At 38.7% G+C, this 23,234-nt stretch overlaps 1 protein-coding gene across 2 annotated transcripts in view; it reads left to right on the forward strand.

Annotated features, from left to right (window-relative positions):
• Window positions 1–22,435, forward strand: part of KCTD16 (potassium channel tetramerization domain containing 16) — a 292,539-nt gene extending 270,104 nt beyond the window's left edge. For both annotated transcript variants that reach the window (XM_012459532.2, XM_012459611.3), the window contains one exon: window positions 21,981–22,435. In XM_012459532.2, the coding sequence (XP_012314955.2) occupies window positions 21,981–22,435 (455 nt within the window). The remainder of the gene's footprint in view (window positions 1–21,980) is intronic.
• Window positions 22,436–23,234: the final 799 nt, after the last annotated feature.

Genomic DNA, 23,234 nt, shown 5'->3' on the forward strand with positions numbered 1-23,234 from the left:
CTGCTACCAAAACACATAATATATACATATATATATTCCTGTCACTCTCTAAGAGGTAGTTTGGCATTGAGGACCATTGAATGCGGCATAACCCTGAGATCCTGAGATTGAACATGAAGTAGATTTCCTGGGTAATCTATGTTTGAACATACTATGTAAAATTTAACCAATTCAAGGAACGGGATTGGAATTAAGGAAGAGAATGAAACCTAAGTGAAATACTGACTCAAAGGTGGCAGTTATAACACAATAATCTTTTTTACTGGCAAAAGGAGGGAGAGAGGGATTGTAAATCACACTGAAGGCATACCTAATTATTTTTAATATGAGACAGAGAAGTGAATTGGGGAAAGCAAGGGACAGGTGGGAGGGGAAAGAGGGGAATAGGGATGAGAAAGAACATTGGTAGAGAAAAATAGAGTATCTAGATTTAAAAATACAGGGATTATTTTGGGATATCCATTTTGAGCATTTGAAAATGACCAGTTGACCTTGGTCATTTGACAAATCAGCTGCCAAATCTGGACCAAAATAAAACGGAGTCTGTCATCACTGTGAAGATAGGACATAAAGGCTAAGTAAGAAGAAAAAAGAAAGAAAGAAAAAAAGAAAGCCGCACACCAAGAGTATAGGGAGTAGCTACCTGAACCCTCCCCATGTGCTCACATCAGCGGAGAATTAGGCTGCATTTCTCTGAAGATTCAGATGCTTTACAAACTATTATTTGAGAAACAATACAGGCTACCCTCAGATCGCACTAATTCTGCCTTGGTCACAGAAAATGAGGAATGTATCTGAAACATACAAAGGAGGAGTTTGGTCCTGACAAGACCTTTCTACCTGAAGACAGAGCTATTGGCAACATCTTGGGGCATGGTTAGGGCCATGATCTGTAACAAGAACTGGTCCTGGAGAGATGGTGAAGGGCAGCCATTTTCTCTGCATTCTTGCCCCTCCATTTTAGTGCTCATCTCCCTCCTCCCTCAGATGATGCTCAGGTTCCCTTCCCTTGGTCACCTCTGACACCTCAGAGTTCCATGTGACATCTCCAGTCAGCCTGTATGACTGTCCTAGTCTCATCACTTTTTCCCTGATCAAAAGAGATCTGAAGTATGAGTCAATCTCATCTCTCTAGTCTTCTTCTTATCTTGATGCTGAAGAGAAGTGATTTCAGCCTGAGTTTTCAGTGTCTCCTTACCACTTTAAGACGTCTTTATGATCTGTGTGAATTTTTATAAAAGTCTGAAAGACAAAATGCCTTAACAGAATGGATGAAGGTTTTTTGTGTTAGAAGCCCTAGTCTGAGTCCAAATTAACTGTATAAAATTGAGAAATATTAATTAATAGGAACCTCAATGTATTCATTTGGCAAATAGAAGAAATAATTATTTCACAGGGAAAAAACACCATTATAGTTATATAAATCCAATAATAAACCATTCAGCACTGGGTAATTATTGTCAGAGTTATTGTTTTCATCATGGTAGAATTCTTGACCACCTAGTGAAAGAAGTATTTTTTTGACATAGAAGAGGGCTGCCGCCATCAAAGTTCTAATATCTTATCTTATAGTAACTGCCTATTCTACTGGTTTTAGACTGGCCTTAATCTGAGACTGAGATTTAAAAGATGTACCAACTCTTTGTAATAGTTAATTTCTCTAAGACTTCAGAGGTGGCCCCATTTGACTCTAGGGTGACCTCATGTTCGTACTATCAGTGTAAAACTAAGCCCAGTCAGTAAACTTAGCAGATGGGAAAAAGAAAAGGGATAGAATAAAGGGTGATTGACCTCTCAGATTTCTTTTGATGAGAAAGTTGACACCACATTTTTCTAATTAGTGTTCTAGCCTGGCTAGATAAATCAACAACGAATAAACAGTCTTTAAGTACATATATGGGTATGAAAACTCTGTAGTTAGCTAAAATACTTGTGCTGTGTATTATTTTGCTGCATAACTCAGAATTCAGGAAGCGACCTATCCAATCAGTATTTATGTTTTATTTCAGCAACAAGTTTACGCAGGACCTTCCATATCTCTCATAAAATCAGAGTGTTCATAGAACCAGAAATACCTGTATCAACTTTATATTGTTTTTCTTTTGTCACATAGGAATGGTACAAATCAACTCTGTTTTCTCAGAGAGTATCTGTTTGTTATTACCAACACTACACCACTTTCCAGCCCTGATAATATGTGCAGACTATTGATTCTTCTTGCAGCCACATTTTTAAGGATATTTCCAAATTATAAATTGGCCACGTTTCTATAATTATATCAACGTGAAATCTGAAAGATATTTCCTCATAGATACAAGGCTAAAGTTTGTAGTTAGGTTTCTAATTGGAATCAGAACCTTTTTTATATCATTATAGTTTCTCTGGGAATACAGGATGCATAAAGCTCTTTCATGGATAGCTCAACTTTGAGAAGGAAACTCTTTATCCTATTATCCTCTCTTCGTTACCCTAAGGGTATAGAGTACTTATTTTTATGAGGAGTTTTTTTTTTTTTTCTAAGAAAGAAGAAAGTATCATTACAGTTATGATGCCTATTTTGGTGAAAAGTAGACCTGTAAAAGGCAATTGAACCTAAGTCTTCCTGAAATAGAATAAGATGATAGAGATATAATGGCCGAATCCAGTGCAATATTTTGATTTACTCAAAATACATTTTGAGGTTGGTGTCTACATGTGTAGACATTCTTCTGGGCACTAAGGATACAGTAGCAGACAAAAAAGAAAAAAATTACTGGTTTCTTAAAGCTTACATTCTAGAGCGTATCAGGGATCTTAAGCTTTGAAATAATTTGTACAAGCTTTGGTGCATGAGAAAGCCCCAGGAGGTCATAGGCTCCCTGTTGTCGGTGGTGTCCCTACCTCCAGCTTCTGTCAGTTAGTCAGGACAGGCTCTGTCTCCTTTCCCCCAACAGAGGCACATTGAGGACTGTGCACACCCCAACTTTAGAGCAAATGGAAGAGAGGCAAGTGGAGAGTCTCACCCAACTTTCTTCTGCTTCCACATGACCCCTGCTGTGTCAAAGTGTGAGATTCCTCTGCTTAGCCAGAATCCATTCCATACTTAATGGGTCACTTGGTGTGGTACCCAGCAGCATATGACAAGGGGGAGATACATTCAATTTTCGCCACAGTACTTATTTTTACTAGATAACAAAGTATTTTCTTGTTGTGGTGAATATCATATTGGCAGATAATTTGGGGACCAAGAGAAAGCGGAGTAGAAAAGTGAAAGAATGAAGTTCAATGAAGACTTGAGTGACAGAGTTTCCTGTGGGGCAAAACACAACTACTGTGTTCCATCTTAGTAAGCAATAGGATGAGGGCAGGATTAGTTGAACCAGTAGTGGGATGGAGAGAGTTGGGACTGAAGGATGAATTGACTCTGATGAGTGATAAGGAAAGCAAGTAATTGCAGCAGTCTAACAGGCTAGCAGAAGTGTTGAGGAATGTTTCCAGGCAGGACTGCCAAGTTTAGAGAGGGCATTTAAGCACCAAGGTGAAGGCTTGACAGCCTATGATTTTTAAGAAGGGACTTCCATAAATTGGGAGTGGAATGTCTTCAAATGCCTGAGTCTAGCAGGTGTATTTATCCTGATGGCCTGCGATCATGCCTGATTCTTTTACAATGGGACACAGAAGGGAACACTGTACCCAGTATTTGAAATGTGAAAAATGCAAATACGATTAGCAGATAGACAGTGAGCCATTACCGTGTCTCATAGCTATGCCACTTAAAAATTGTACCTCAAAAAATAAAAATAAATACAAGTAAATAAAATTGTACCACACTTGCATGATCTTCTGCTTGTAGCTATAAATATGATCCATACACTTCCCTGAAATAATAGCAATGGGGTATGGTTTTGGAGCTTAACCCTTTTTTCTAGGTATATCTAAAAAGGCCCTTATGGTTCACTATTCTTTAATTCTTTGTATATTTTCTGTCTCTCCTTACAAGCCCCCCCCACACAAAATATAATTTTGCTGCAGTTTTGTACAATAGGGAATGAGAATAGTGTACTATTGTTTTCACATTTAACACTAAAATTTTAACTTAAAAGAGAATATTAATACATAAAGACATGCATGCTTTTTAAAGCTAAATCAACTGAGTGAAAACACAACCTGTCTCTCAACTCACTAAGCTATGCACTCTTTTTTATCTCTCTGACTTGCTCTGTCACTTTGTTCCTTTTCATCCCCCCTACACACACACACACACACACACACACACACAGGAGTAGGGGGTAGGGAGGACCTAGCCTAAACTAAACTAATTAGGGCCATATGACAATGCAATTTGACTATCAGACTTCTGCTTACTTTTCATTCAGTTGAGGGAAGTAAATTGCTATAGTCTCGGGTTTACTATTCATTTTGTTAATGCATGATTCAATTACTTCATTTAACTGGTGAATGTATTTTTGATTGATAAATTTATAGTTGCGTCAATCTGGGCTTTTGAATTTATTTTGACACACTATCTTTGAGACTGTGCCACATAACTCTTTTTTTTCCTGGTAGGTGTAAAAACAAGCAAACAAAATAAAAATTCTTCTGTAATGACTATAAAGATGAATATTTGAAAAGATAGACACTATGAAATTGTTTTTCCCTCAATATTCTGTCACGTCCTGTACTATACAAACTGTTTTTATTCAAAAGTAGTATTTAAATATCTGAAAGGTGGGGGAATACAGAAACGTTCCAAATATAATATCCACATTGCCATAGATGGAAAATAAAGTTTAAGCTTCAAGTGAGGTAATAAGGAAACAAGCTATATTTGGATGTGATACAAAATAGAGAAGTGATAATCACTTAACTGTATGTATTTAAATATAATATACACTTAAATCTATGATTAGGGACTTAATCAACTGAAAGTTGTTTCATTTATTTGTTCCCTCCAATAACTGGGGCCAGGTGGCCCTTACATGCCAAACACTTTGCTCTGCTGTCAACATAGAAGATAAATAAGCATGGTCTCTGATAAGATGGTCAGGGGCTCACAGTCTAATATAGGAGCCATATACAAAGCAATGCTGTAGTGCCGGAGAGATGTGCCCTAGATGAATGGGAGGTCAGAAGTTTAGTGGCCTCTAGGAGCATTGGAGTTAGGTATGATAGGAATGAAGAGAAGCCCCGGAGAAGGTACAACTAAGCTGACTCTTCATTGACAGTTTACCCGGTTAAGGGAGGAGGGGAATGGGAAGGGCATTTTAGGCAGAAGGGACAGTGAAGTTAATTAGGTGAGAAGCCTTATGTACAAACACTAAGAAGTAATACAGTAAGTGGAGGGAAACCAGATTAAGGAGAGGATCAAATATCATATCAAGAGCCTCTTCTATCCTGCTAAGGAGAATAATTTAGTGCCAATGAGATTGAAGTGAAGACTGACAATAACAAGGATACTAATTTTATACCAATATATATGTTGTGATATTGTTATTATTTTGCAAAATGTTTTCATGGACATTCTCATTTGATATTAAGACACTGGCAAAGTGTGAGCCAATAATGCTGTCAAAATTAGGGATGAGAAAAACAGGGATTTAAAGAATTTGGCCATGGTCATATAACTTGATAGTACCAGATTAGGCCTGGGATGCTGGTCTTATACCATCACTGGTGCAGACACCTGCCCGTTGGTGTAACAAGGGCACATTTGCTCAAGGCCTTCACTGTTTCCAGAGATCCAGGCCAGCCATTTTCTGACACACAGGGTAGTCAGAAGAATTTCCATTTCACATTTTATGTGTAAATTCATTCTCTTCACATGAGAGAAATAGAGAAAAATCAGTAAGAAACTGGCAGTTTAGTAACAATCATAAGAAGAACTGGTAAAAATGACAAATTTATTTATTTAAGTGGTTATGGGAGGCCAAGCACGAAGCAGAGCACTTTGCGTTTATTTCTTGAACAACCTCATAGGCAGGTACTGCTATTGCCCCCCTGTTAGAGGTGAGCAAACTGAGGTTCAGTAACTCGCTCAGGTCACCCACTGAGAAGTAGCAGAGTGTAGTGCGATTCATAGTGAGATTCATCTGACCTCACAACTGGTTCTCAATTTTGCCAGCAAAACCATCTTTCTTAGATACTGCTGCTTGATTTATACAACACCTGTACTGCACCATATGTGAATTGTTGGTATTTAATAAGCCGTATGGAGACTCTCTCTGTTCCAGAATTTCTGTTGCAGAGGCTGTTCTACAAAGGAACCCCATTAGAATGTTTACTAACTACTCTTTGGTCCTGCTGTTTAGAAAGAAGAAAAGAAAAGCCAAATGTCTTAGACGCTAGTAGAACTCAGTTTACTATTTGTTTACTCATTCAGCTACAGGTGCTGGGGTCTAATAGAAATCTATTAGAAAGTCTCAAATAAAAACCTAATGTACAAACCAAATGAATGATATAAACCTGAACATACTGAAAACCTGTTAGTTTTTAATAATGTCTGAGCTTCAGGTTTGTCTCCTGTTCCTAAGAGCCCATCAGGGTACAGGGCTGTCTTCTTGCATTTCAATGTATTTGCAGCTATACTTTCTCTCCCTGTTGTAGAGAACCCACAATCAGGTATTAAGATGTGACAGGATGATGGAAATGAGAAAGTGAAGATGGCACATGGGAAGGCAGTAATTAACCAGAATGCATATTTATCATAGTCTGTCATTGTTTACAAACAATATAATGATTCCTGATTGTAGAATTAAACTCCAAGCTCTAGTTTGCAAAGTCAATCAAACAACCCCAGCAGGTGCAGATTAGCAGAACTAACCAAGTAAGTGCTCTGTATACAGGATGTACAGGAGCTGGAGGCAGCCAGAGCATCTTCTGTCAAAAACTAATCTTTGTTGAAGACTTCTGAGCAATCATTTTATTGGGATGGCTAATTTATAAGCCTCACTTTCATCATCTGTAAAATGGGAATCTGAAAATCTATGTCATAAAGTCCCCATTCTCCATCCTCACTCCTAGAAGTCACCATCGTCTCTTGCCTGGGCACCTGTAATAGCCTCCTAACTGGCCTCCCTGCCTCAATTCTTGCAGTTCATTTATAATCCAGACTGGAGGTTTTCTTTTCTTTCTGTTTTTTTTTTTTTTCAAGGTGGAGTCTTGCTCTGTTAACCAGATTGGAGTGCAGTGATACGGTCTTGGCTCACTGCAACCTCCGCCTCCCAGATTCAAGTGTTTCTCCTGCCTTAGCCTCCCGAGTAGTTGGGGTTACAGGTGTGCATCAACATGTCCTGCTGATTTTTGTGTTTTTAGTAGAGGCAGCGTTTCATCATGTTGGCCAGGCTAGTCTCCCAATTCCTGACCTTAGGTGATCTGCTAGCCTCAGCCTCCCAAAGTGCTGGAATTATAGGCATAAGCCACCATGCCTGGCCCTATAATTCATTCTCTAGATAGCAGCCAGAGGAAGCTTGTAAAAAACTTAAAAGTCATGCAATTCCCTGAAAGAAAATCATCATTTTTATTGCCCTGGTTAAAAATTCTAACTCCTAACTGTAGCCTTTGAGGCCCTATGTGATTCCCTCTCCAGTCTCATCTTCTATCACTCCTTTTTGACCATTCAAGCCATGCAGGTCTTCTTTCTTTTCCTTGCATATGCCATTTTGTGTTTCTACCACAGGACCTTTGCATCTGCTGTCCCTTTTCCCTGTAAAGACTTCTATTAAGTACATGATCTTCACAGTTTGGCTTCTTTTGGATATTAGTCCCAAACAATGTCAATTTCCCTGGCCATGGCATCTGAACACTATTAACTGCAATCTTCTCAGGCCAACTCACTCCACTATATATTCTGTTTTATTTTCTTCATAGCCCTCATTACTATTTGACATCTCATTTTATTTTTTTGAAACAGAGTCTCGCTCTGTCACCTATGCTGGAGTGCAGTGGCACAATTTCAAGTCACTGCAGCTTCTGCCTCCTGGGGTCAGGTGATTCTTGTGCCTCAGCCTCCCAAGTAGCTGGGATTACAGGCATATGCCTCCACACCCAGCTAATTTTTGTATTCTTAGTAGAGACAGATTTTCACCATGTTGGCCGGGCTGGTCTCAGACTCTCGATCTCAGGTGGTCCACCCTCCTTGGACTCCCAAAGTTCTGGGATTACAGGCATGAGTCACTGCAGCAGGCCCATTTTGTAAAATCCCTGTGACCAGCTGTGTAACCATTGCCTAGAGAGTGTCTGACAGAGATCAATCAAATGTTAGTTTAGTGCTTAGTGAATGAATGTGAAGATCAAATGGGGTACAATAAATAAAAATGGTTCTATAATCTATTAAGCGTTATTATACAAATACCAGATACCATGATTTCTCTTCTTCTGTTAAGCCATAGCTCTCCTCAAATTTTCGTCAGAATGAAAGGAATATAATCTTCAGCCAGGATCGCTCTTTTAAGTGGGGACTTACTTTCCAGGAACTTAAGTAACATAGTGTAATGAAAGTCAAGAGTGGAATTAAATTTCTTACAAAAATTGCAAGATATTGTGCATTTGTTTTGCTAAAGTTAGTTTTTCTGTTTTGCATCAGGCTCCACTATATAATTGTATGGATGCACATGCATGTCACAAAGAATTATTGAACAAAGGGATCTTTATGAAAGTACAGAAGAAGCACGGAAAAAGGGAATTTCAAATAGTGTTTACAAGAAGAGAGACCATGATTGATGGACTTGAATATTCTACAGGCCCACAACAATTCCAAATTTTGACTCATCACCTTTATCCTCTTCCCACACCCCCACTCCCCAGCCTCTTTCCCTTCCCAGATTGCCTACTTCAGAGAATGAAAGCATCATGCACCCACCATCTGTCCAAGCTAGATCTCTGAACACTTCTCTCCTCTTCTCACCGAAACCTGTAACTTCTACCTCCTGAATCCACTGCCTCCTATGAAATCTGGCTGCTTCTTTTCATTTTCAGTACCAGTACCCTTAGCTACTGCTTCCTCTCACCTGGACTATTTTAACAAGCTCCTAACTGGTCCCTGACTCCACCATCCTTTCTTATAGCAATTCATCCTCCACTCTTTCTAGACACACTAATGATCTGGTTACTCTGCTGCGGCTCATCATGTCCTCTTTAACAGGGCGACAAGACTTCACGTGATTTGGCTCTACTTATGCCTCACCTTTGCCACACTCACACTCACTCTAGCCACCAGTGAACTACTCTCAGCTCCTCAAAAGCAGTATGTTTTCTTTCACCCCCTGGCCACGGAACACACTATTTTGAATATCTCGTACAATCTTTATGGGTCTTTTTTCCCTTGACTCGCCTTTATTTAATTATCACTTTTGTCTAAAGCCAGATGCCGCTTCCTCCAGAAAGACTACCAGAACTTCCCCCACTTTCCAGAGTCACACTGGGTGTCCTAGTTTTGCAGTCTTAAAAATTATACTTTTATTTCCTAGTATTCTATTCTGTTGTTCATCATTTGTTTTCCAGATTCTGCTTGGTAATTCCATTGTCATGGCCTACCCCAGCATTTTTTTATTTTATCTTTTTTTCTCTGTCTTTTCTCTTATGTTGGTAACTCCTTTGCTTCCTCTACTGTCTCACATTTGCTCTCCTAATCCTTATTATGGTGCTATTATTTGCAGTTGCATTTCTTTGCCTCCAGGTTTTCACTGCCCTCCCCACCTCACTCTCCTCACTTCCGTTGTCTCTACATTAATCTATGAGTCCCATCGCTTTGACTCACATTCATCAATATCACAGTTTTTAAACTGAATGATTTAATATTTGCCAGCTAATCAGTCTGAAGGAGATCTTGCACAGCATTTGAGTTTTTAACTAAAAAATTTACCTTCTCTTTCAGGAATTCTCATTGCCATTAGAGTTATCATAATTTGATGAGAAAGAGAAAATTATCTCCCTGATTAAGATGAGAGAGAAGGGAGAAAAGTCCAGCCACCAGAGCTATTTTTTTTTTTTAAGAATCATTCTTTTTTGGCTTCTTAAAAAAAACAAAACTCTTTTCCACCTATTTTTCCAAATGTCAGCAAATAAGAGTATATTACCCAGTGACAAATACATCAATGCAGAGAGAAGAATATATTAACAAAACAACAGAGACATCTCAGTCTAACTTCCAGTGGTTACCACAATGACCATGCTATTTATGTTCCATGCCCTCTGGTCTTGAAGTTATTAGTGTGAGTCTATGTAAGTGGCACACCTTTGCTTTCACTGGTCATTGGATGTATCTGTCAAACCACTTGAAAAACTGTTTTAAGTGAATAAACCATTGAGATAATAGTGGATTCCATACTTGAAGGGTGTTTTTCCCAATCAGAGGGAATCAAGCAATCTTGTGAGGTTATGCATTTGTGTGTAATTAATGTAATTTAACCCTCAAAGACAAATCATATATGAAAGAATAACAATCAACTCTTAATCATAATGCACAATTTATCCCCTCTTTTAAAAATTCTACTAATCTTAGAGTCACTGCAGGTCAAATATGGCAATCTTTGTCCCCAAACCAAGAGGAGGAAGACTGTTATGTTAACGGATTTGTGCATCAGTGGCGTTTTCCTAAATATTATCAATCTGTGCAAATGGGATCAATTCCTTAGTAGAAAGACCATGATGAAGGTACAAAATAGAGATATTAGTTAAGTGACATGAAGGTGGGTTTTGAGTAGACTGCCTATTGAAAGAAAAGCAGAAGAAACAAGTTTTATTTATATAGTTATCTCTATTGAATTTGCCTTTTATAGTAAGTGTTTACACACTGTGGTTAATATTGAACATGCCAATGTAGGTATCAAAAGCAATCAAAACTTATTATTCAATGGGCACTGAATATTTTCTAGGCACTGTGATCATGCTGTGGACATATCATTCAATTCTCACTCTTCTATCAGAGAAGTATTGTTATTTCCAACATTTTAAAATGAAGAATCTGCAAATTACCAGCAGAGCTGATTCTTATTTCTTTGATTCAAAGCCCAAGCTCGGAGCCACTCACTGGGCTTTAGCACCTGCTCCTCTATGGAAATTCTGGGGTCAAACCGCCAGAGTCTTCATCACAGCTTTACTTCTTAAAGACTTGGATTAGTTGCTTACCTCCCTGTGCCTATTAGCTTTTCTGAAAACTGCATGACAAGAGAGTCTAGTTCATATGGACATTATAAATCTCAAATAAGCTTCTGTAAGGAAAGTGCATAGGACATAACTGACAATACTCAATTTAAAGATGTCTATTATTATTATATAATATCAATATAGGCTGTGTTTATATGGGAAAAACTCTTTGGTTCGCTCCACCTTTCCTCCATTTAAAAATCCTAATTTAAAGAATAGAAATTTGTTAGTAGCTGACAAATAGTAATTTGTCAGCAGAGATGCACGTTCAGGCAGAGCTGCTAAATTTTGTCAATCTTCTATTCTGTTTCATGTGAAGACAGTGTGGTGAAAATGAAGTATTCTTTCCATTTTGTGAAAAGTGAAATGGCAACTCAATTTCCTTCATCTATTTTCACTGGGCTTCTTTTGGAAGCCATTGTGAGTACAATGGCTGGGTCTTTGCCCAATAAACTCCTGTCAGAAAGGCACCATTTCTTGGGAGCATCACAACATAAGTGATGGAATAGGTATTAATTTTGAGGTTGGATCTACCAAAAATTAAATCCTACTTTTGCCTTTTACTACCTTTCTGAGCCCCCAAATTAGAAAAATTTTATGAAATTCAGTCTCCTCATCAATAAAAGAGGAATATTTAATTCACAGCAACAGTTCTCAGCTGGAGGTAATTTTGCCCCTAGAGGACAATTCTGAAGACATTTTTAGTTGCCTCAACTGATGAGGGAGAGGTTCTAGTGGTAATAAATGGATAAAGGACCATAGATGGTGCCACACATCCTACAGTGCTGAATCACAAGAAATGATTCTGCCCAAACCTCAATAGCACCCTGACTTAGGGTGTTGTTAGAATAAAATAAAATGCTTGTAAAGCACTTACTATCACACATGATATGTCATAAGTGCTCACAGTTCATTAAAACAACAAGAACAACAACTTCCTCCTCCTTTTCTTCTTCTTCTTTCTTCTTCTTTTTCTCCTCCTCCTCCTCCTCCTCCTCCTCCTTCTTCATAGCTGCCATTTTCTAGGCATTGATCACTAATGTGAGTTTCCAGGCATCCCCCTCTGTTGGGCCCAAGTTTTGTGATAAAATACTTCACACTGACATGTCTGAGATTTATTCTTCTCCCAAAAGTACATGCAGTTTAAAAAGAAAGTATTTTAGATCTTAATTATGAGTAAATCTCTACGATGGAAGGTCACCTTTTCTGGTACCTGGGAACATTTGGTCTTCTCTAGCTACCTATTGACCCTAGGAGGTAGAGATTAAGCATTGTAATTTTTAATCTCCCTGGGCTTGTTGCAAGGATTCAATGAAACAATACAAGTGAAATGTCTGGCATAGGACAGGTGTTTGATAAATGTAGATCCATCTTTTATACACAGTCTGTCTCTGTCTCACCTTTCTGGGGATTAGGCATGTGATCATATTTCAGGAATCTTCTTTCTCTAAAGTACTCTGTCCTGTGTTTATCTTCCCTGTAATCAACAATGGACTTTTTTTGAGAGCATTTTTATTACTTTTCCCAGATGATAGACTGTCCAGATGTGAAACACTATCCAACTGGTTTTGCTGTATTTACCTTTTGCCGATGTGGCTTTGCACCTTCATAGCTGTATACCTGGCACAGTACTCTTTCTTTCTCCAGGCTGTGTTTCCTCATTGTACAGTGAGGGCAGTCATGGCCTCTCAGGTCTCTTCTGGGTCTCACATGATTCTCTTTCCAAACTCAGTCTGCCAGCACTGAGCTTCTTCATGAGCATCCTGACTGGCCTTATCATGGCCGTGCTTCTCATGCATTCTAAGTTTTCTGGTCAACCCTCATTCTCTTCCAAGTAGTACATGACTCATAAATATTTTAAGATAGTTCTTTTCCACCTGTGTTTCTCATAAAGTTCACAGGATTCTGTAGCTCTTGAACAATTATTTTGAATTTAACTTTGTTTTTTTTTTTTTGACCAGGAGGATTAATAGAAGTTTAGGTTTACATAGATTGTTACAGATTGTCATATTTCTTTCTCTGATGGAGGAGGTATCACATACTGGTTGGTTGAGTATTCATTAAGCAATATTAGCAAATATTATATCTTAATTATATTTTATCTTAATTAGCTATTATATCTTAATTCACTAGCAAGGGCTTTTTTCATGAGCTAATTAAGTGCACACTTCACACATTGGTGATTGCTACCAAGGTGGCCCTGGTAGAACTGAGTAATGGTGGAAGAATACAAAATGCTCCACATGTCAGGAAGAAGACCACTGACACTGTGTCCTTCATATAGTCATTTTCAGTTATTTCCAATGGGCAGAGGGAAAGGAACTTAAATTTTATATATAAATATAATGATAAAAGACTTGAGAAAGCCTGGATTTTTAAGTTCTTCAAATAGTTGGTAACTTTTAGAAGTTATTGAAGGGCTGGAACCACTGGGGCAGTCATGTTCAATGTCAATATTTAAACTCTTTCAGTCTGCTAATACTTTTAAATACCTCTCAAAGAAATTTTTTATTTTTGGATATTGTGTCCACTAAATAAAAAGCAAAGGCTTTGTATTTAAAAATATCTGAAGTTGAATTCTCACCACTTGTCAACTTAACAACTTTGGATCAGATAATTTTCACTTTTAGCTGCAGTTTTTTCTTCCATGAAAAGAAAATAGCATCCTAATTGTCTAATGAGATTATCACTAATTCACCATTCACTAATAGGATTATTATGGTTTGAAAGGGTTAACTGTTGCCTTATTCACTTTGGAATCACTATGTACAATAGGTAGAAAGAGAGCTGTAGTACATCTCTTGAGGTGTTAGTCAAATATGTTGGGACTGCTATAGCAAAGTGGCTACCATTCCAGAGAAGAAACAAGTCATCTACAAAGTAGCTTAGCAATAGTAATAGTGCCTGTCCCCTAAAGCATTGACCAATATTAGTGCTAGAATTGCATAGGTGCTCAGAGGATAAAAAGGGTACATTAAATGGATAGTAAGTGAGTTTACATGAATTTAATGTAGTGTTCAGGACTCTGGTTATAACATAAAATTTACTCTCACTAGATTAAACCAAAAGAGAACCTCTAGGTTTATAAAATTATAAAATTATAAACCTAGAGATTGGACCATTTAAGATACTGCTAGACATAGGCCTGTCTCTTCATCATTTATCAGCTTTTCCTGTCTCACTTGGGTTCTTTCTGAATGAATGTCCTAGCATTAGGTATGGAAGATGGCCATTGGACTCACACACCTCTAGTTTGGCAACCTTCCAAATCATAGAACACATATGACCCACCATATTTCACCAGAACAGTTCCAATGAGGACTTGGATTCAACCATCCTGAGTCTTATGCACATACCTGAATCACCCACTATGGTCAGGGGGTGGGGACTACTCTGTTCAAATATGGGCCGTGTGTTTCCCTCTGGGAAGGCATAGCACCATGGTTGACAGTCATTTAAGGGCAACGTGAAATAGGGAAAGAAGACGGCTTTTATTGGAAGAATGTAACACACAAACTCTGTAGTTAATACATATACATTTCATTTTAAGAGACAAAAGATGCGGAGATACTGATTGAGAGGAGCTGTAGACTTTGAGAGACTTGTTCGAATTTACAAAAAAAACAGTGAAGAAAAATGAAAAAGAAAGTCTCTAGGATAAAGAGGACCAGGTAGGAAAAGGGATCAGGATGAGCTGTAGAACTTGCAGTAGGCAAATAAATATGTTTTGGGCAGAAGTAATCAAGTGTGATCTTAGCCAAAAACAGCGGAGACAAATATGAGGTAATAAAAGAAGGAAGAAAGCAAGTAAAAAGCAAAAAGACTTGGAAAATGGAATATATGTGTCATCCAAGAACACTTAAAAGAACAAAGAAGTAGACCAGGTAGTCAACATTCTGGACTCCTTGCTTTATACAAATCATTGCATTGCTCTACAATCTAACAGGTGAAAACCCTGAGCTGGGAGGGCGTGTCTAATCATTATCAAATTAGGAAAATTATATAAATAGGAACCATGGGCTGAATGGTTAAGAAAGCTAATTTTTACCTAAATTGTTTAGTGTTTTAGGGATGTTTAAACTAATAAATTATTGAGTGATGATCAATATATATATATACACCTTTTATATATAAAGTATGCTTTATATATACTATATGTACAACACTATCTATGTATAATATGTATATTTTAAAAAACACTTTAAAAGTTCTGGATAGGCCTGTATTTTGCCATTTTCTCTATAGGTCAGCATGTTTTTGTCATATCTACATTAAACTATCTAGCAATATGCCTAAGTATTTTCCATCCTAATGTCTTTTTGTGTCAGAATTTTCAATCCATTTTTCTTTTTGGGTGGCAGGTTTACTCTGTCACACACACATTCACATACTATAAACTAAATTTTACTTTCTATACACAGCAGGCTTCCTCCCCCATTCATTTATGATACAGATATTCAATCAGTATCTGCTACTATATGCCCTGGCACACTGATCTGTGTGTGCCCTGGAGCAAAGTCTAGCCTTCAGAAAGAAATAAGCACATCCCTTGCAGTCTAGTGGGAAAACAGACATTAAGCCAATAGACCTAGAAACCCACCCATATTTACACATGATGGTTCTGTGAAAGCAACAGGGAAGAGGTTGGGACTAGCTTGAAAGTAGAAGGATGTGTGGCTGGCGAAGGGAAAATCACACACAAAACCTTGAGGTATAAAAAATGGGCTGGTTTTGGTGGCCTGTAATCCCAGCACTTTGGGAGGCCAAGGTGGACAGATCATGAAGTCAACAGATCGAGACCATCCTGGCTAACACGGTGAAACCCCGTCTCTACTAAAAATACAGACAATTAGCTGGGCGTGGTGGGTGGGTGCCTGTAATCCCAGCTACTTGGGAATTTGAAGCAGGAGAATCGCTTGAACCTGGGAGGCAGAGGTTGCAGTGAGCTGAGATCGCACCACTGCCCCACTCCAGCCTGGGCGACAGAGCAAGACTCCATCTCAAAACAAAGAAAAAGGAAAAGGCTGGCAGGGCAGGAGCTAAACTGAGGTGATGGTGTATTTTATTTTATTTTTATTTTCATTTCCTAGCTTGTGCAGTAGAGCACACATTCCTGCAGGTCAAGAGCGTCTTTCATTTCTTTTGCATTCCTCCCAGGGAGTGTCCTAGTTGTTAAGATGTTGTCTCTCAGCTCCAAACACACTCCTTTATACTCTATTTGTGATGCCAGGACTGGGATTTGGGTTCACCACACAGGCTAGCTATACTTTTCTTTTGCCCAGCTGGCTTTCTGTTAGGCTTTGTCAGTAGGGGCTACTAGAGGGAGACAGTAAAACATGGGAAAAATTTCTTGCTTGCCCCTTGCTCCTATCAGCGTCAGCCCAGCTTTCGTTTACTCCAAAAGCAGGTTCCAGTTTCCTTTTTTCCCCTCTATAATCACCTGGCCCAGGCTGCTTTAGAGACATCAGCACCAGCAGGCCACATGTCTTCCTCAGATGTCTGGGTCCAACCTCTACAAGATGCCTCCCCTAAGCTTTTAGGTTCTAATAATTACATCTTCTTTTACTTGTCTCCTTAGACTTAAGGATGGTAACTACTTCCTGCAGCCACTATCTTTGTCTCTTCACTGTCACCTGTTTGCATTTTCACTTCTCCCATATCTGTCTAACCAATACTTACGTGAAATTCTCCCTGTTCAGGTAACTGGCGGGGTGCCTGTGTTCCTGACTGACTCTGATGGATGCATGGATAGTTTAACTGTCTGTTCTTGCCATACTAACCCTCTCTCAATAGAAGCCCCCACTGGGCTCCTCCAAGGCCAACTGTTCCTGAGTAAAAAAGGTCAGCTGCAAGCAAGAAATGATAATTATCAAGCTTGAAGACAAACTTTTTTTCAGAAGCCCTTATAGCCTGCCTATTCCCAATCTCCACTATGCAATATCTTTTTCAAGGTTAGCAGAATTATAAAAACATCAATTTGCCCATTATTGACTTTTCAGCTGGGATACCAAGAAAGTCTTTCAGCAGCTTTGATAAATTAAATCTGGCCACCTAGCTCCCAGACTGGCAGGCTCCTACATCATTGACAGAGAAGAGAGGGGAAAGTAGTTTTCCCAGCTGTTGCAATAAATGATGTGCATTGTGCTCACAGCCATTAGCAGGTGGAAAATTTGAAGTGTGGGTACATTACAGAGCTGCCTCTTTTAAAAATGCATAAGCACTTTGTGAGTTTGCTAAGTCATGTTTCACTCAGCTCAGTTTGAATTTTTCATAGGGGAGAAATATTCTGTAGTCTTTCCTGTTTTACTTCTTCTTTATCAGTAAGAACTGCCATGGTGAGGTCTATAGTGGAAGGGGGCCAAGTCTAATTGTACAATTTGCTTGATTAGTTCTCAGTTTTTCTAAGTTGTAAAATGCTTGAAGATTTAGGGCTTTAAGGACTTAATATAACTGAGTTTCCTGCCTCTCCCTATTTAATCCAAAATGCAAATTCTTTCCCGTTCTGGATTTAAGTTTATTTGATATGTTTTCAAGTAAATTTTTATCCTGAAGGGCTCATCCGTTTGTGAAATTTTAAGCACTGCACCGTAAAGACTCCTTCCTTCCAAAAACATCCCCTGGCCACACACCATGTGCCTGACACAGTATGTGCTTGTGGTCACTCACTCGCCATTCCTATGCTGAAGCAGACATTACTAAGTACTCAATACACATTTTCCTGATGCATCCAGCTATAACATCAGTGTCATTACTAATGTGAGACTCTGGCCAGACCTAAGAATTCATTGTGTAGTGTATTGGTGGGAACAGTATAATTGTATTATATAGGAAGCTCCTGATTTGTTTCCTTTATATGGAATAGTGTCAAGGTTGTAGTAGAACAACGATGTATAATTGAATGGAATACTTAGTGTGCCACAAATTATAAAACATCCTTTACTTTAGCTATCTCATTTAATTTTCTGCAAAGCCCTGTGAAGTGAATGCTATTAACAGCTATATTCTTCAGATGAGTAAACTGAGGCTCAGGGAGTTGAAGTAATTTATCCAAGGTCCCATAGCTGACAAATTGTGAGGCCTGACTCTGGTGCCTGAGACCTGCACTGCCATGATATCAACTTGTTGCAATTCAACATATGTGATCAGTTCATTCATTGATTATTCATCAAACATTTATCAAGCCACTCTCATATAGAAGGCACCAAAAATCATATAATATTTAACAAATTCAGCATGACTTATTAAAAAACAAGGTGAGCTATAAAGCTCTCTGACCAGCAACTAGTTAATAACTCCCCAAACAGGCAATAGATTTTTTGCTTTTTTTAATATCAATAAATCAGACTTTTCTTGGAATAAAATGGTTTTCTTCCCAAATCTGGCTAATCAATTGTAACCTATTTTCTCCCCAAATGGAGAGAACCAGCCACTATTGAAACCTCAGCAAATTGGAAGCAAAATACGTTGCAATTTGAAGTACCAAGGTATTTGTGAGATCGTTACTTGCTGTAATTGGGGGAATTCTACAATACTTTCTGTTACAGAACTGACCTTTCATAGATCTTTCTACACTTTCCAAGACTTGTAAGCACATCACAGTGGGACTGCAAGGTCAAAGAGGTCTGGAGCTTACATGTGTCACTTCTGTGTTCCGATTTAAAACCTCTTTGCTTATAATTAAGTTCTTGGGAAGAGGGTAGTCAGGCAGACAGTGCTCCTAGAAAAGAGATGGGGTGGTTATCTTCTCATATCTGATTATGTTTCAAACTTCACAATGTCTCTTCATGTAGTACTACAGTGGGGCTGTAGTACTATTAATCCTATAATAATGGATCAACTGGACAGGACCCCTTTGATCCTATCTCTTTAAAAATTTAATATAACATATAGACTGCAGAAGCCATCTTATAAATTATCTTGCCAAAATAAATGGCAAGTAAAACAGTCAGATGTTCTTATAAAATCTTGAAACATGGTAGTATGACAACCTCCACTAGAATTAAGTTTTTCAATTTCCCTTTGATAGCGATAGCGCTCAGAATAAGTGGAAAGAAATACTTCTATATGTCTGGTAGCTGGAGGATCCCAGATGACACTTAAATACATGATCATCCCAGCAGTCCAGGGAAGAAATAGCTGCATCCTTGCCAGATTCCTGGCTTGGCACATAGTGAGGGCTTCATGCGTTTTCCACATGAATATACAGAAATCCTTTGTGTTGTTAAAATAACTTTTGGAAGACCAGGTGCAGTGGCTCACACCTGTACTCCCAGCACTTTGGGAGGCCGAGGTGGGCAGGTCACTTGAGGTCAGGAGTTCAAAACTAGCTTGACCATGGTGAAACTCCATCTCTACTTAAAATACCAAAAAAAGTAGCTGGGCATAGTGGCAGGTGACTGTAGTCCCAGCTACTCAGGAAGCTGAGGCAGGAGAATTGCTTGAACCTAGGAGGCAGAGATTGCAGTGAGAGATTGTGCCACTGCACTCCAGCCTGGCAGCAGAGTGAGACTCTGTCAAAAAAAAAAAAAATTTGGAGAAGGCTCAGGTTTTCTTCTGGGTCCATTGAATGAAATGACTTTACCATGGGGAAAGTGACTACCTCTTGGACAAAAAGACATAGGAATTGCTTCTCTACTTGTTCAGCAGGGTTTATGGCCAAAATATTTTGTAATCTTGCTTTAAGGTAATAGGTGTATCCCAGCATATATTTCTTCTCTTCCTCCTTTTTGTATTTCCCTGCTTCCTCTTCTTTCTTTTCGTAAAAGCTAAATTTAATTTCTGAACTTTTTCAAAAAGGTTTAAAACCAGATTGTCTCTGGTTTGATGTGATTACTTTTCTTCAGCTCAATTCATTGGAACCATTTCCAGTTAAGTCATTTTGGTACAAGGGTTGCTGAATTTGGGGAAACAGAAGCAGATTCTGCCTAGTGAAGGTAAAAAAATGATCCCTTCAAAATCTGTGCTGGCAGACAGAAACCATTTTCTAGTACTGACATTTTCAGTCACCAGCTGGTATATGTTGAACTGTTTTTATATTGCATGGAAGATGTGTAATAGCCAGAGATAACTAGAACAATACTGCTATTGTGATTCCTTTTGGCTAATTGGATTGTTGCATTTAATTTAATGGCTTTATAAATACAATGATTACTCAGGGAAAATTTTAGAAAGTGGCTTGAAAGAGTGGGTATAATTTAGGGGTACTTCTGAAGTTGTAATTTATAGAAACTTTTGTTTTATTTTCCCAAGAAAATAAATGTATGGCGATAAGTTGGTATATATGTTTAAATCATTTACTGTGTAAAGGAGAGGCATTATACAAGAAGATAGGATGTAACTTTCTAATAGTTTTCATTGTAAGTTTTCTCTACTTTGACATTAAAAATAGCAATAAAGTAGGATCCTGTATAATGTGACTTATTATTCATGAGAATAAGATATAGTGTAAGTCAAAATGGGGTTTTCTTAAAAAATATGTAAAGGTACTACATTATCCTTGTCCTCAATATCATAAAGGAATTTGTTCCCTTTATTTTTATGGATTAAGAACAAAGAATTATACAAGTGCCCAGCATGTAATACGCGATCAGTAAATAGTACTAAGTTAATGACTCCAGGAAGACTGTAGCTATTCAGAGGGCGGGAGGCAGGGGGCAGTGATTCATTTTTAGGCAATTGCTTTGTGCCATGATTGTGGATTTTTTTTTCTGGTTGATGGAGCCACTGTGCATCTGCAACATTGCTGTGTCTTCACATTGCTAAATACAGTGTTATGAATCAAGACTCAGAGGGATGGGAGAAGAGGGACTCACATTGGCTTAAAAAATAACACACAATATAGTTTATCATATACATGAAAAGCTCACTGGCAAGACTAGCTTCAGGTGTGGCTAGATCCAGGTACTTAAAAGTTATAAGATGACCTTTTATTGAATTTCTACATTGTTCCTTGGCCTATTTGCTGAGATTACAACAATGGATACCTCACTATGCTCATGTTAAGGAGCTCATGTCCTAGGAGCTAATATGATATATAACAGAATATAATATGTGTAATAATAGAGGTACTTACAAAGTAGAACTATAATTCAGAGAAGAGAAAAAAGCCTTTGGAAGATCTATATTCAAATCTCAGCTCTGCCACTTACAAATTGTACAAACTCTGGCAAGTTTCTTAAACTCTTGGGGTCTTAGTTTCCTTGTATGGAGACTGAAATTGGAACTACTGTGTTGACAGAGTTGTGGTTAAGGACCAAGGAGACAAGGGTTACCCAGATAGGGACAGGCACAGAGTCAGTCCCCCTTCCCTGGTCACAGTCATTTTGCTTTGATAGCCTTCTCCTGTTGTACCTGACTGCTGTCACTTGGAGCTTTGGAGCTTTCCATCAGCTATGGAAAATTGGCCAGCATTTATTGAGTGCTTACTATGAGACAGATACTGCATTAAGAATTTCACTTGACTTATCTAACTCCACTCCAGATAGTAGGAAAATTATTACTCTTATACTATGGATTCAGAAACTGAGTCTGAAAATCTAAGGGATGTGCCAAGGTGATAAGCTTAATAAATGATGTTAGCTGGGTATTTCTGACTCCCGTGCTCATGGACTTAAGCATTATACTATATTTCCTCTTATGTAGTATGTCATCATTAATTTTCTCTCCTCATGGACTTAGCTTTGGGGTGCTCCTGTTGCAGCCAACCCTGGGTGCCACCCCAGGTGCCACCCCACTTTTTCTAAAAGCATGGTTCTGTGATGCTTCTCTTATGTGTGTCTGTGTGTATGTCCACGTGCTATGCTGCTACCCCAACTGACCTGGCTGGCATTAATCCCTTGGGTCCTGTGCTTTCTTTGCAGGTGAACCTTCTAGATGGTCACCCTCACACTGCGATTGCTGCTGCAAGAATGGCAAAGGTGACAAAGAAGGGGAGAGTGGCACGTCTTGCAATGACCTCTCCACATCTAGCTGCGACAGCCAGTCTGAAGCCAGCTCTCCCCAGGAGACAGTCATCTGCGGTCCTGTGACACGCCAGACCAACATCCAGACTCTGGACCGTCCCATCAAGAAGGGCCCTGTCCAGCTGATCCAACAGTCAGAGATGCGACGGAAAAGCGACTTACTCCGGACTCTGACTTCAGGCTCCAGGGAATCGAACATGAGTAGCAAAAAAAAAGCTGTTAAAGAAAAGCTCTCAATCGAGGAGGAGCTGGAGAAATGTATCCAGGATTTCCTGAAAATCAAAATTCCAGATCGGTTTCCCGAGAGAAAACATCCTTGGCAATCTGAACTTTTACGGAAGTATCATCTATAAGGGAGGGGTGGGGGTGGGGAAAAAAAAAGTCATCATTTTGAAACTAACCTCCTAAAAGGAAATAATATTTTAAAGGAAAAAATACAACGAATGATGCACATTTCTTAGAACACAATAGTCCATTGATATACTACTGCCTACTTTACCTAGTTCACCTTAACATGTAAATCCACAGGGTAGATTTCTTTCAAGATGTGGAAGTACCAGAAAATCTTTTTTAGTTATTTGTTTGTTTACTTGGTCCCATGTGCTAAGAATCTTATATGTAATGAGAGCCAGCTACATGAAAGTAGCTGAGAGGCCTTGGGAGTCATTTATCCCAAACTGGGTTTTTTCCTCTCATCTTCTACCTCCCTTCTTTGAATGAGGGTGTGGTAGAAAAAGATCTGGCCCAATGGCATACGTTTGGAATTTTTTAATTTTGCTTTTTCCTTTTGTTTATGGGGTAAGGGGGGAATGGCAGATTTATATGACTTTTCACTCAAATCTATATGTGCCAGTTTATATTGACTCCGTATGCATGAGTATTTGTGCAACACAAGCACAATTAAGGATGTATATACACACGATACACACGATGCACACGATGCACACGATGCCAGGGCCGAGACATCCCAAGGACTGTGCTCCTGCTCCCAGCAGCCCACTCTTAGAACATTTCAGATGGATAAGACTCTGACACTTTCTTAAAACTCTTGTGGGAAGATTTCCCAGCCTCTCTTGGCAACACTTTGTAACATCGAATAACCTTCATCATCAACAAATTGTCTTCCTTATTTTGAAATTAACACCCTCAGGC

The sequence above is a fragment of the Aotus nancymaae genome, unplaced genomic scaffold, assembly GCF_030222135.1.
Source record: "Aotus nancymaae isolate 86718 unplaced genomic scaffold, 86718_ANA_hifiasm-v0.15.2.pri h1tg000064l_1, whole genome shotgun sequence".
Taxonomy (NCBI): domain Eukaryota; kingdom Metazoa; phylum Chordata; class Mammalia; order Primates; family Aotidae; genus Aotus; species Aotus nancymaae.